At 40.5% G+C, this 15,098-nt stretch overlaps 1 protein-coding gene across 1 annotated transcript in view; it reads left to right on the plus strand.

Annotated features, from left to right (window-relative positions):
- OGDHL (oxoglutarate dehydrogenase L) overlaps window positions 1-14,769 on the plus strand; it is a 56,933-nt gene extending 42,164 nt beyond the window's left edge. Inside the window, exons 17-23 of the mRNA XM_035538297.2 lie at window positions 1,361-1,539; window positions 5,267-5,338; window positions 6,789-6,914; window positions 8,061-8,133; window positions 10,502-10,665; window positions 11,276-11,430; window positions 12,151-14,769. Coding sequence (XP_035394190.1) covers window positions 1,361-1,539; window positions 5,267-5,338; window positions 6,789-6,914; window positions 8,061-8,133; window positions 10,502-10,665; window positions 11,276-11,430; window positions 12,151-12,274 — 893 coding nt within the window. The 3' untranslated portion in view covers window positions 12,275-14,769. The remainder of the gene's footprint in view (window positions 1-1,360; window positions 1,540-5,266; window positions 5,339-6,788; window positions 6,915-8,060; window positions 8,134-10,501; window positions 10,666-11,275; window positions 11,431-12,150) is intronic.
- The last annotated feature ends 329 nt before the right edge of the window (window positions 14,770-15,098 follow it).

The raw sequence follows: 15,098 nt of genomic DNA on the forward strand, positions 1-15,098 counted from the left end.
TCTTCCAAGTGGTTTGAGTTTTTCAAATACAGATTTAGGCGTTCACCGTGACACACAGTGTAGAAAAATACCCTACATTTAAGTGTGGTCATTAAAGTGAGACAGGTACATTGCACATAGCTAGGTTTCCTTATTCTGACTTGACATGAGATTCTGCATGTTAAAGCCTCACAGCAGAGGCCGTCTTTTGAGAGAGGTCTTTTGCCTTAGCAGAGCCACTAGGAATCGATGACCTAGCTTATACTGCAGTAGCAGGTTGGTTTTCTTCCCTTTCTTTTCCAATCATCTCTCCCGTCCCTGTCATAGAGCTGGGGCTTTACCATACTACTGCAGGGCTTTCAATGAGAGCAGCAATTCATGTCTGACTTTGAGAGAGATCCATGGAGCCTGTTGAGAGCCTTCAGTTACATTTGAGACTTGACAAGATTTAAGAGCAGACGACAAACTGCCTGTCTTGCTCTGTGCAGAACACCTGTGCTGTTGTCAACAGGGCTGCTGTTGTATGGTTGTCCTGCTGTGTTAACTTGATGTAGCTGAGTAAAGAGGAATGCAGGGATTTTCTGTTCTGTGTGGAGTTGTTTGAATTCATAGTTCAAACAGCACAAGGTTAGGGAAATTTCTGCACTTGCCTGTCACTGTAAACCACCTGGAAAGGGGCTGAGATGTGTGATAACGAACGGAGAGACAGGAGCATGCCTTTGTTTTCATTAGCTGAAGCATGATATCCTCTCCACAAAGAGCACTTCCAGTCTCGTCTCTGCCACAGAGGCAGAGACCTAAAGGATCCATAACCCTGCCGAAGGCTTACCATGCGGTGTGTCTCCATGCAGCTCTTACATTCCAGCTTTTTTAAAGATCTGAAGGCTGTAATCCTGCCTAAGGACTCAATATTGATGTCACCAAAAATTTTGTTGCTGCGTGAGTGGGGGGTTGGAAATTTGATGGTGTTGGGCTTGGCTGTGCAAGTCAGAAAATTAACAGTTAGGTTGTTGAGCTAGTCCTAGACCATAAGTGGATTTCTACAGGAGAAGATGGTATCTACCTCTAAGACCTCTGGGGAAAACTTCACACAGAATTCTGAGCTGGAGGAGGTGTTTTAATTGTTCATTTAATAATCCTATGATATTTACGTGTTTGAGGAAAGTTCCGAAGGATCGGAGTCAATATTGCAAAAAGGTTATTTGCTAATCTTTCTGTTGAAAATGTTAGTATGGAAAACTGCTTGATTTATAACAGGGCTAAAAAAATCCAGATCATGCTCTCATTTTGGTTTTCTTTTGATTTAATTTTGTATGAGAAATGAACAGAATTCTCAGCAAGTCTGTTTCTTTTCTAATTCTCCTACTTCTCTGCTTCTTAGGTTTTGAACTTGGCTTTGCTATGGCAAGTCCGAATGCCCTGGTGTGCTGGGAGGCGCAGTTCGGTGACTTCTACAACACGGCGCAGTGTATCATAGACCAGTTCATCAGCTCGGGCCAGGCTAAGTGGGTTCGTCACAATGGGATTGTTCTGCTCTTGCCACACGGCATGGAAGGAATGGTAAGGGCTGCTGACTGCGGTGGTTCCACACCAAGGGCCATCTAAAGTCCACCACACTGCACTCTCACTCCCTCTCCTCGAAGGGGAGGGGAGAGGAATGTGGTGGGGAAAAAAAAAAAGCTCTTGGGTTAAGATAAGGATAATTTAATTAAAGGAAAAAGAGAATAAACAAGTAAAGGCCACATGGAAGTAAAAAGGGAGAAAAGAATTATTCTCTGCTTCTCAACAGCAAGTGATGCTTGGCCATGTCTTGGAAAGCCGGGCTTCAATGCACGTAGTGGTTGTTTGGGAGAACAGACGTCTTCATAACGAGAGCCCTCCCTTCTTCCCCTTTCCCAGCTTTTATTTCTGAATGTGACACCATATGGGGTGGAATATCCCTTTGGATGGTTTAGGTCAGCTGCCCTGGTCATGTCCCCTCCCCACCTCTTGCCCACCCACAGCCTACTGGCTCTAGGGAGGTCAGAGGGAGTCCTGGTGCTGTGCCAGCACAGCTCAGCAGTAGCCAAAACACTGCTGTGGTAGCAGGACAGTTCTAGCTACAAGTGCAGAGCACAGACAAGTGCAGAGCACAGTGCTCTATGGGCCACTTGAGGGAAAGTGAACTCCACCCTAGCCAGACCCAGTACACTGAATGGTGAGTGGGAGTGAAACACAGACGACTGTGCCTTGCTCTGTCTGTGAAATCCATAGGTGTAGTGGGAATCCCATGGTGATATATCAAGGCGGGGGGGGGAGGATGCTGTTTATGTGTTGGACTGTTTCAGTGCTACAAAAATTAATGTGAACAGATTGATCAGTGAGAACAAGAGAAAAATATTTTTGAGTGCTTAGCTTTGTGTTCTGCTTAGTGGTACACACACCTCTTTTTCCTTGCTATGTGACAAAATGTGTTACTGGCTAGCAGCATGTGAATGCAAGAAAAAAAATCACAACAACAAACAAAGCCACATAAGACACTGCCTTCTTTCCCTAGGAAGCTAGATTATTAGTGTACAATAAAAAAGAAAACATGCAGTACTCAGTTTTATTTTAAATCAAGCATGTATGTGTAAACAGCACTAAATTCACTTGTAATGAAATGATACAAAACTTCAAAACTTCAAAAATCATTGGCATTAGGTGACTGTGATATAATAAGAAATTCCCCATTTCCATGTAATGTTCATGAAGTTCTTACCAGCAGTAGAATTGTTCTTCAAATATTTTAAATTATTTTTAAAGGTTATATTTGCATCATGTCGGGCTAGGTTAATTTTCTGCTTTTCAAATGCATTGACATTCATGAATTGATGCATGCATGTTTCTAATTTTCTATTAAGAAAAGCATGGTGTGAGCCACAGCAGCAACCTCTATCAGTAAAAATGCTCTGATCCTTTCGCTACTAACTGCATCATTTCCATTCTCACAAACAATTCAGTTTATTTCCATTCAATTACAATCCTGTCCTGATATGCTGGGGTGCATTCATATCTTATGAATGGCTTTCCATTCCCATTTGTGTGTATAGAATGAAAGGTCTGATGCTGTTCACAAGAGTTTTGATAAATTAATATATTTTTTTTCAGACGAATCAGGAGGGACAGCCTGAATGTGCCCTCAGCAGGAAGTGTGGTCCTCTGCAGGGAAGCACTCAGCTGAGGGGAGTTGCTTCTCTGCTACGTACAATACAGTAATCTTTCTTTTCCCAGAGCCACTTGGCAGCTAAGATTTTCCCAGCTCTTCTGAAACACGCTTGTTTAGCTGCTAGTGTCAGGTGTTTGGGGAGTATTTAAGAATCCCACCAGGCTGCTGAAATCCGTTATCTTCCTGGAGGAGTTTTCCATTATAAGAGTGCTGTTCTCTCTAACTACAGTGGTGGGGACAGAATGATTTGGGGAAGGGTTCGTAATGGGATATGGATCCCTTCACCTCTAGGTCATGCATTCACAGGCAAGTTGGCTGTGATTGAAAGACTCTGCTGCCGAATGGCTCCTTGGGGACTCATCTGCAAGTAGCTAATGGATTCAGTGTAGGTCTCACTGGAGAAGTGGTCACAATAGAAATAAACCCTACCCCATCCCACGCAGCAGCTCCTGGCAGTCTGACTGGCATTGTCAGCAGAGAAACCCAAGATGGATGGGAACATTGAGGCTCTGGGTCGAGGTTGTTGCTGGGGCAACGTGTGTGTGTGCATGTTAGGGAAGCCTCACGTGTCTCTCCTGTAATTGTTTTTTAGTGACATCTCTGCTTCCAGCCTAGTCAATTCAGTGTGCTCGTGGAGCAACGTGTTTGTACACTTGTAGTTTGTACTCAGTGTAGTGTTTGATTTACTGCAAATAGATGTGTACAGCAGTGGTACTGCAATATTGGGCTGGTTCTGTGCACCATAGCTTTGCGTGGCTTTGCTGCTGCTTCTTCTCAAGCACTTAGACTTTTCTAACCAGATTATTTTGCATCTCAGAAGTGGAGACAGACTTCAAGAGAATACTTGTGCAAGGCACAGTTTGTGGCGGTTTCTGTTTCTCATTCATTGCCAGTGAAGAAACTGTTTTTTCCTTTGGGTTCCCTTAGTGCATGGCGTACGGTGAATCCTGCACTTGAAAGCAGAGACAATCATGTGTTGAATCAAAGTAAACTACTAGCTGTCAAAATAATGAGTGATTTTGGAGACTGTACATTAAGGTTTCAACACAGGAAGTTATGATGACAGACAAAGACATATAAAGAGAAAAGCTCTTGGTAAACATCATTAGCTTAGGAGCCGTGGAGAAATTTGAGAGGTGTAATAGTTCATGTCTTAAGGTTAAAATACCTTGAGCCTGTCTCCAAAATGAAAGTCCTTCCTAACAGTAACTGTCACTTGAACAAGCAAAGGCTGCCAGCATTAGTGATAAATAAAAAAGCACACTGTGTTCTCCGACTCCTCACAGCTTTCCCTCATCCATTACAAATGAGGATGTGAGAGGGAAGACAACATTCTGTTACACTTCTTATTCCTGATATTCTCTGTGACCACCAGGCATGTTTTGTTAGTATAAAAGGGATCTAACAATATTTGTGCATTAAAAGAAATCACCTTGGGTACTACTAGTGAGAAAGCAGATGTAAGTGTTCGGTACTTTGACAGAGTGTAAAACGCCTCTTGAGGCAATAATCATAGCTGATTTGGCAGGTAATGTTTACATGCATTTTGATCCATTTTAGCTGAAGCATTCATTTAGGCTATTTTGTCCCATACTGGTCAATGAGTGATGGTAAGAGAGTGGTCCTGAGCCTGCATTTTTTGCTAATATTACAAAAATAGTCAGCAGTTAACATTGCATTGGCTTCTTTTTAGCATACAAGTGTGGTTTGCCCCCAAAGTAAGAGACACTGTGGTATGCCAAGACACACAGTGTTTCTCCTCCTGACATTCCTCCTGCACCTTTTTGCCCTGCATTAGCAAGGTCATTGTTGTGTCCAGATGGACCTACTACCCTTTTGCAGGTAAAAGTATTGGAAATTCATGTGAAACCTAACCACCTCCTACGAAAACAGTTTATGGAAGACAATTCCAGTGGTGTGGCATGTCCTCTCATCTCTTCTCACTGCTGCAAGCTCTGATGTCTTTGTCTGGGGAGCAGGTGTGCAGTCTGGTGCAGAGCTGTGAGGGTGAAAGGAAGTACTTATGCAGCGAGTGGCCTAGACTGATATCTAAGTGCTGATTTGGCTTTTTAATGTTGTTTTAAATTATATGATTACCAGGGTCCAGAGCATTCATCAGCCAGGCCTGAGAGGTTTCTGCAGATGAGCAATGACGATTCTGATGCTTATCCGGTAAGTAGATTTGTCACAGGCCCTATCCTTTTTTCTGCTCTTTGCTTCTCGGAGATTTATTTTGACCTGGGTTGTGTTGGCTTCATCATCTGATAAATCATTTTATTGCCATGAGTAACACTCAGTTATTTGCCACAGAAGAAAAAAATTTAAGTTACTTTTTTTTGTCAGAATCACTTTTTTTGGCTAGGTGTAGTGGGATAAAATTCAGCTTCAAGAGTTGGTGTAACATTAAGTTGATCCCAGTAAAAATAATGGAACTGTGCAGTCTAGGCTGTTTCATTTCAAAGCTGAGATCATATACAATTAATCTCTGGCTGCATGATCTCTTTATGGCTGTTCCTCAGGGCCAGTGATTCTGTCTGTATATATTGCTGTGCATACTGCAAATAGGTTTCTCTAGCAAATTTCTAGAGGAGGCCATGTGAAACTACTCCTGGCTTTTTGCAGTAGTCCCAAATTATACTGCTGGGAGCATGAAAGTAAAGGCAATTTCTAAATTTGATTCAGTTAAGACCTTTAGAGTTTGATCATTCATTTCTACAGATAAAGTACTTATCTCTACAGGATTTGGGGCATCCTCTTCCCCACTGCAGATTCCTAAGAAGCACTGTTATACATCAATTGAAAATGCGATCCATTTATATATATAAATAAATAGAAAATGGATGCATTTCAATTTTGGCCCTGATTCTGTTAACTTGGGGGTAGTGATAGTTACAGATCAATGTTCTTCCTCATCTAAAAGTGTTTTTTGTCAGTGTACTGGCAGAATAAAGACCTGTTTCACTGACTACTTTTAAGGACTGTTATTTGCACATAATAAGCAAGTTATAAATTTTATCATATGAACTAAGTAAGAGTTCAGGACGTGAACCCAGATGTCATTGTGTTAGATGCTGCACCAGTCTGTACTGAGATTATACCTGCATATATGCTTACTTATATCCCTATGTGCATTCTTATATGTTTATAACAAAACTGTAGTTATAAAATACATAAACGTAGAACATGAAAATTATGTATTAAGATAATATAAGAGGGCAGGACACCTATAAAAAAAAAAAAGGGGGGGGGAGTTAACTATATACTCAAAAAAAAAAAAAAAAAAAGAGTAATTGTTTTAAGAAACTTTCTAAGGGGATCTACTTTGTGCCTTATACCTCCTGAAGTGCTAGTCCTCCTCACCCTTCCTTCCTGGACTTCCAAGCTTGCTGAAATTAAAGGAAGCTTTTTGCCTTTATTTGCACATGCTTTTAGGAAAAAGTAGAAACAGAAGAATGCTTTGTAGAGACGCTTCCCTAGCTAATAATATAATCTCAACAGAGCTCTGCTAATTAAGTTTTCTGAGAAAGGGAGTTGGTGAGAGTCAGAAATAGAAAGATGTCTTTTAAGCCTTTTTTTTCTGGTCTTTTAGATATTTTTCTGATGGCTTTAATATCTCTCTCAGGAGTTCAGTGAGCAGTTTGAAGTTTCCCAGCTGTATGAATGCAACTGGATTGTGGTGAATTGTTCAACTCCAGCCAATTACTTTCATGTCCTCAGAAGACAGATCTTGCTACCTTTCAGAAAACCGGTAAAGTTACTATTATTCTAGGTGTATTAACCCTCACGTGAAGAGGGGATCTTTGTGTCTGCCATACTGCTGAAAGGAAGGTTAATCCTTGGTGAAGTCTTAATTGAATGCAGGTTGAAGGTGGCTAATTTGGTGGAATAAAACTCATCTCTCTCTAAAATTCTAAAGCTTGTTTTTCAGCTTTACTTCTTTCTGGTTGTGCAGACCTTTAGATGATTTTGACAAGACACTGTGCAACTAATAGGTTACATAACTATAATCTGCATGTCTAAGTGCTGGTAATTCAAAAACGTGTGTACTTGTACAGGCAGTGACTGCCATCTTTAAAACCAGCTCTTTGTGTCTGGAGTCTTATGTTGGTTCTACTCCAGTGCCAGACACTTTCCCTCTCCTCTTTTAGAGATATTCTTCTACAACATTAAGAAGAATTCACAACTGCAAATTTCTTCATGTTTAAACTGGGATAACTACATGGTGTAAGGCACTGTGATTTGCATCACTGCATTAAGGTGTTTGCTGTAACTACAATAGTGGCTGCTGGTACAGCAAGAGAAAACTCGGGAGATCAAGCTGGGTTTCCCTAGAATACACCTTCCCAGCTGGTTTCTGTTGGCAGAGTTGACCAAAGTGCTCCATCACTCTGAGATGTTTATCCTTTTTAGACCTTATTTAATGCTAAAATTGTGTAGTGTTGCTGTTGTTTCTTCCTTTCGAAAGCAATTGCTGTGAATTCTTTCAGATGCTAGCTGATTTCAGAAGTAGGTGCTGAAACGCGTGGATTTTTGGAGAAAGCTCTATGTTAACCTTTGAAGCCATTTGGCTCCTCTATAACTTGAATACTAAGATAAAACTATTGGATATTTTAGTGGTTCGTAGTGCTTTGATTTTGTTCTTAAAGGGGAGCATAAAGTAATGCTTTTTGAGAACCTTTATAGGGAATGAATTAACCAAATCTTTTGAACAATTATGAAACTTCATAGGCTTTCAAAACAGAAAAAAAAATCCAATTTACTGTGTTTGTTATTCACTTTAATTAGATCTATAGCATTTTTAGTTTGTCAGTTTTGTATGAAGACTGTTAAAAAATATTGCATATAATAATGTAGATAAAGCTGCTCCTGAGTGCTGGAAAAATTTGTTTTACAGCTCATCGTTTTGACACCCAAGTCACTGCTGAGGCATCCAGAAGCTAAATCCAGTTTTGATGAAATGGTGTCTGGTAGGTCATCTTAAAATACTACGAACAAATAATGAGCTATACCAAGTCACACATCAAATTGAAAGTGCGAAGAAAAGAAACTGTTCTAGGGAGTTTGCCTTTTCCTTTGGCTCAATTTGTGCAGAACTGTTGTAACAAGATCTAGCTTGGAATTTGGCTGAAGTCTGCATTCAAATACAGATTCTTGATTTTAACAGGTTGTCTTGTAACCAGACATTAATCTCAAAGGCTGTGGAAAGTGCATTCCCTTCTCTATAGGGATGTTCTCCTTAGTATTAGGTCCCCCTGCTCTTTTTCCCTTCATTTAAAAACTTGAATTGCTTTTTGTACTGTATCCATAAATGTGAAGGATGGGTTGTAATCACACTGTGCCCGTTTGGAAGAACAAAGATCTCATTTCCTTATTACAATACTCAGTTCTGGGGCTGCCATGTCACACCAGTGATCTAAAGTAAGACGAGTGAAACACTGAGTTCAGATCTGTACCCTACTGCCCATAGCTGCTGTTGGTGTGCCATCAGCACCACCAGATCACATAGCAGCTGCAGATGTAACACCAAAAAGGGAGGAATTGGTCTTGCCATGCACTGGCTAGAATGTATTAGAGTGGCATAAGGAAATGCAGTGAAACATAGTAAATGATTAAAGTGGTTGTTCAGAGTGAGCAGATGTGCATGGGTGTGGTGGTCTGTTTCAAGTTCTAGCTAGGGTCTTGATTGCTGTCAGCAGAGAGTAATGGCTCAGGTTTTTAAAAGTGTGTTACAGTATATAAACATGCATAAACGTTGCAATGTCTCCTTATTGTGAGTAAAGTTTGCTTCTCAAGCAAAGAAATTTGTTGGTTTTGATTACTGCTTAAAAGCTTTTTAGAATGAGTCAGATTAGAAATTTTATAGGGATTGTGATTTGTCTCTTTTAAGTCTTGGGAGCCCCATTTACTTCAGGCTAATCCTCAGTAGCAGCCAAAATTCCCAGTTAACATCCAATTCTGACATACCTTCATGTTCCTGCTGAAGATGACAGCAAGAAGTAAAGTACTGCTGACTCTGAGCTGGCTCTTTTTGCTTTGTTTTTAACTAAAAGCTGAGCCAGCTGACCCAATGAAGCACAGATTCAGTTTTTTTTAATGATGAATTCTGCTGTTCACTGAGACAGGGTAATTCTGACATAAATCAGTTCCTCTTTCATATGTTTGTGTTGCTGCTTTTCTACCCCCAAGATAAATGGTTCTTCAAGCAGTAGCTTATTCTTCTGGTAAGTGGGTGTGCTGATTCAGACTGGGAGGTCATGCCACTGTCTGCTGCCTTCCAGCTGGTTAATGTGGGAATATGTCTAATCAATCACAGAAAGGAGCAGAGAAAAAGATCTTTTAGACCATCAAGTCCCTCTTCCTGCCAGTGCAAGACTACTGGCTTTCATTCTTTCCAGTTTCATATATCCCAAGCAAATTGTTCTCCTGGGAGATGATATCACAGGGAAAAGATATCTAGCAGTCAAGACATACATCTGAAATTATATCTTAGCACTTACACATATGGCTCAGTACTATACTAATTCTTTCTTTGGCTAATGCTGTTTTAGCTCTCAAACAGAGGTTTAAATCACATAAATATACATCAGTTGCATGTGTGCTTTTGTAAGTATTCCTACAGTTACCATATTTAGTTTCATTATGAATATGTGCTCTGCTTTTATGTATAAACTTCTAAAATTTTGTAATTGTGTTACTGTTACATGGTTGATATCATCTTGGGAAGAAGAAAAAATATTTCAGGTAGATCTCTGAATAAAACTGTAAGCAAAGGTGAGCTATCCCATCAGCTTTAATGGCATGAAACTGTGACAGGGGAGGTTCAGGCTGGATATTAGGAAAAAGTTCTTCACTGAGCAGTTGGTTGGACACCGGAACGGGCTTCCTAGGGAAGTGGTCATGGCAGCAAGCCCGCTGGAGTTCAAGAAGCATTTGGACAACACTCTCAGACAAATGATTTGATTTTTGGGGGTCGTGTGCAGAGCCAGGAGTTAACTTCGTGATCCTTGTGGATCCCTTCCAACTCAGTATATTCTATGATTCCATGATTCTATAACTTAAAATTGAAGGTGTAAAGCACAACACAAAACTAAAGAGGAATTCACTGTTAATATTTCTTCCTTTTAAGTGTGGAAGAATGGATTATTGTCAGTCTTTTAAATTCTTGTGAACTGTCTGAGAAGAACTGCTGATCTGAAAAGTTGTGACAACAGGGAGGTAACAGAACACCATGACCATTGCAGCCTGCTGATTGCTCAGTAAAGGATAGTTTCTTGTGCTGCTTTATTCCACTGTCAGTTCCACTGAGAGCACTTTTCTAATTTTTGCTCTAATTAGGTACCACTTTTCAACGTGTGATTCCTGAGAATGGACTGGCAGCTCATGCACCACATGAGGTCAAGCGAGTGATTTTCTGCACAGGAAAAGTGTACTATGATCTTGTGAAAGAGAGAAAGAATCAAGACTTGGAGAAACAAGTAGCTATAACCAGACTTGAGCAGGTGAGCTCTCTGACCCTCAGAAGACAGGATCTTTGGGGAGACTTTCAGCAAGGGGTTGCTATGCTTTTAAAGATGGCGCTTGCCAGAAATGATGGTGATAGCTGGCATTCTTAAAGAACTGACAAGACATCATTTAATCCTTGTGGCTTTGTGGAGAAGTAATGGACAATGAGATAAAGAATGCGTGGTGAGTTTTTCAGAACAAGATAACAACAACAAAAAAATGTTACAGCATGATGGCACCTTAAATTTACATATCCAGTCTGTTGGGTTTAGGTGTTGTAAATAACACTTGGCGGCTATATTGTCATACCCTAATTATGGACTTGTATTGTGGCAGCTACTTTACTAGAAAAACTTGTAGGAATGCAGGAGATACGGACTATAAGTTACTTCTGTTCATATCTGTGAAACGATAAAACACGTGTGTATTCACTTCTGACAGCATGAAGACAATTTAAAAAATATGAATCACCTTAACAAACATGGCTATTAAATTAGTGTGGTGCTAATTGGTACTAATGGTTGGTTGCAATATGCAATAGTTATACTACCATGTGCTAAAACCATGTAAGAGAAAGCTTTGCGAGTTATTAACGTCTCTTTCCAGATCTCACCATTCCCATTTGACTTGCTCAAAGAAGAGCTTGAAAAGTATCCAGGTGCTGACCTAGTTTGGTGTCAGGAGGAACACAAAAACAGTGGATATTATGATTATGTCAAACCTCGTTTCCGCACTATTGTGAACCACACACGACCCATATGGTATGAGACTTTAAGCAGTTGCTCTGTCTCCTGGCCTGATTTGTTTGTCACGTTTTTGACTTGAGAATTTTATTTATGGGGAAGGCAGGTTCCCCACAAATCAAAAAATTCTCTGAGTTGGGGTTCTCGGGTGAAGGAGGGAAAAGTCTAGGCAACTGTTTCTCAAATACATAACGTGTATCTTGTACCTCCTTGTAGTTCTAAAAAAATCAGCAGCAACTAGCTCTGTATTTATTGCCACTTAGCACAGTGCTTAGCTCTCCTGGCTTTTTCTTTCTTCTTGTCTAAGAATCTGTCTTTTCTGAGAATTTTACTCCACATTTCACATTTTTGGAGAAAATAGTGGTTCAGTCTAGTCAGATACCTTTGCATTTATTTTAGATGACTGACTCTCAAATCTGCACATACAGCTGTTGAAGGAATGAGAGTCTTCATTGCCAAAAGCAAGTTATCTAATTATGAGATAGTGTAGCTGTCTGCCGTGGGAGGGATGGGGGAGAAGATGCAGTGAGGGGGAAAGAGGTGGAAGCTGACTGGAAGGTATAACTGATGGTACAAATTAGATTTGATTATATTTTTATTTAAGAAAGATTGATGATAAAATGTTCAAATCTGCCAAGTTAACTTAAATGCATTTAGCAGCATGTTCATATGCTTGTTAGTGTCAAAATAATTTCTCTTCTTACCTCATTTCTCTGCCCAATTATTGTTGTCACAAAGGTATGTTGGCCGAGAGCCTGCTGCTGCAGCTGCCACAGGCAACAAGAACACGCATCTGGTGTCGCTCAGAAGGTTCTTGGATACAGCTTTCAACCTGGAGGCCTTTGAGGGAAAGACATTCTAACTGCAGGGCACCAACTCATCTCCATTCCAGTACTGTCTCAAACCATTGCGTCCAAAAAGGAATTAAAAGTGAATGGGAAAAATACTGGAAATTACGTAAGGATCCAGCAGCTGACTTCATTACACTGCACCTTGCTCCCCAGTTTGTAAGAAAAAAAAAAATCCAACTTCCACCATTTTTTGTTACTTGTCTATTTAGATTGGGAACTCTTTGGGACAAGGAGTCTCCTATCCAGGGGTGCAGTGTCTAGCTCAGTGAGGCTCTGATCTCAGACTGTGGACAGTGTCTAATTGCTCTAAGTAAGTAGAACAGGCATGGAAAACATGATGCAACTGTGCATATCCCTGAAAAAGAAGAGAGGAAGCCACTAAGGAAATAAGATGCATTGTTCCAGAACAATGATTGACAGTTAATTCTAGATATATTGGAGAGGAGTAATGAAACCGAAAAGCAAAGGGTGCTACCATCACACCTATAGGTGATTTTGGTAGGGAAATGCACAGGGTGTGGGTATTGGGAAGAGATGGTAAGGTAGCCTGGTGACGTGAGGAGGAGGCTAGAAATAGGAAGTCAAGATTACAAAGTTAGTAAACTATGGGTAATTAAAAAAAATGGTGTAGATTATTTAGGTATAAGATGGAGGCACCACAGTGGCACTGAACACAATGGCACTGACCACAGCTGACAGCAATTAGTTATCAGTTGAAGTTAGCAGAAGCCAGCTGCTGGATAAATGCCTTCAAAGGAAGAGGTGATAGCACCAATTGCTCCCACTCCCTGAGCTACCTGATTTGACATGGTAGCACCTGTAAAAAGACTGTATTTGGATGAGAAATCTGTGTTTGTCAGCAAGTCATGGGTTCTCTGCTTTGTCCAGTGCTTATCCCTGCCTCAAATTTCCTTGCTGATATTAATTAAACTGAAGTACCCGCTCCTGATTTAATCATCCATTTTTATGGTGAGGAAGGTGGGCAAGCAACAGTTACTGATTCACCAAAAGCACATGCCGTGTTTTTGTACAAGAAGTAATTGATTTTTTTGTCCTTTGTGTTTACCTGTCAATCAATTGCCACATGCTTTCAGTATGGACATAAAAGGGAACTGCCTCTAAGAGCTGGCCCTGTGCCAGGCAGCCGAGGTACAGTGGGTCCATCAGCAGAGGTTCTGTGGCAGGGAACAGCAGGGGTTGTTTTTCTTCTGGGGAGAGAGTGCTTGGCTTCATTGGCGGCACTGTGTAGCAGGGTGGTCTCATACTGCTGCTGCTTATGCTTCCTCTGCAGTGCCAGAAGGAGGATGGATACAGCTTTCTTCTCCTCTCTTAATATAAGATCTAGTGTCAGAAGTCCTGTTCCATCTGCCCCAGGAGAGCTTGGGGCTGGGTGAGCCTCGTGACTGCAGGTTTCTGCAACACTCTAGGCTATGTAGTGGCAGGAGGCTTCCTCTCTTCTTTCTGCTGGATGGCAAAGGGAACTGCACGGTTAAGGAAAGAAGTGGCGTAACAGGAAGCAGAGGAATGGCCATGCCTGTGTTGAAGTAGGAAAAAGTAACTGTCTGCAGGAAGACCCTGTGCCCCTGCAGTGCCTGAGGGTTGTGCTAGATCTGCTCAGAGCAAGTGACTGGAAAACACATGGATGAGACTTCACCCCCGTCTCCAATTCCCTGTCCTGAGCATGCTCTTGGGACATGCTTGTGTTCCTGGCAGTAAGTTTTACCCTGCTGTTGCTATATTGGTTGTGATATAATAAGGCTTGACAGTTTATGCCTGATGCAAAGAGTCAAGTGATGCTGAAAAGCTTCTTATCTTGTCAAAATAAAAAGCTTTATTAAAAACTTTGAGCTATGATCATCTAGTACTAGTACAAGTAGGTTACCAAAAAGGGATGTGTACCTCATGCTGTTCCTTCACTTGGCCTGGAGACAGCAAGATGGTAAAAATAAAATAAAATAACAAAATGAAACAAATTCTTCTGCCAGAGCATAAAGTGGTGTGGTAAGTTACTTACCATGGGTTCCAGAACCAAACTTGGTCTAATATTTATGAAAAGCAGTAGCATCCTTTTAATTTAGACTAGTTGCATTGGGCTTTTCTGTCATTGAAACACTGAAGTTAGTTCAGTCTTTTGAAACCTAATGAACTTGGAAAACACTGCAGTTGACACCAGCAAAGGTTGTCTCCTGTCCATTTCTACAGCTGAAAGCATTAAGCTGATGGGCAGTAACCATCACCCAAAGTATTTTAATGCTTTTATGAGTCCGTGTTTTTGTGGCAAGAATTGAATGCATCTAAATACTGCTGGCACCGTTTATTGTATTCTCAGTCTGCATAAGGCAGGCCAGTGCTGCATGAAAATTGATAAATGCACTTATGCCACAGTATATGCAGAGGTAGGAAACAAAATAAACAGAAATGTAAGTGGTAAATGGCAGGTTTCCATTTTCATTGTGTATCATAGATTGTGGCATAATAGTTACATAAAAATTCCATCAAAGAATGTAAAAATAAATAAATAAAAATATGTAAGAATGAAATTCTCTGTTATGCCTGTTCTTTTTGACAGTTTTTCCTCTGAATGTTGGCATTAGTATCCCATTCGTAAAAGTGCTAGGGCAGCTCATTCTTCTGTTTTTGTTCGTTTGCCTGGTAGTAGCTTATTTAAATTTATTAGTAAAGAGGGAGACAGCATGTGAACTGGAAAAAAAAGATAGTTACTCAGAACCGTTGGGTTAAAAGTAGTAATTAAGGTTATATTAGAATATTTTTGTTTTATTCTAAATTAAGGAATAAATCAAGTGAACACATTTATGTTTAAAGCAGAATTTTCAA

This window comes from Cygnus atratus, chromosome 7 (genome assembly GCF_013377495.2).
Source record: "Cygnus atratus isolate AKBS03 ecotype Queensland, Australia chromosome 7, CAtr_DNAZoo_HiC_assembly, whole genome shotgun sequence".
NCBI lineage: Eukaryota > Metazoa > Chordata > Aves > Anseriformes > Anatidae > Cygnus > Cygnus atratus.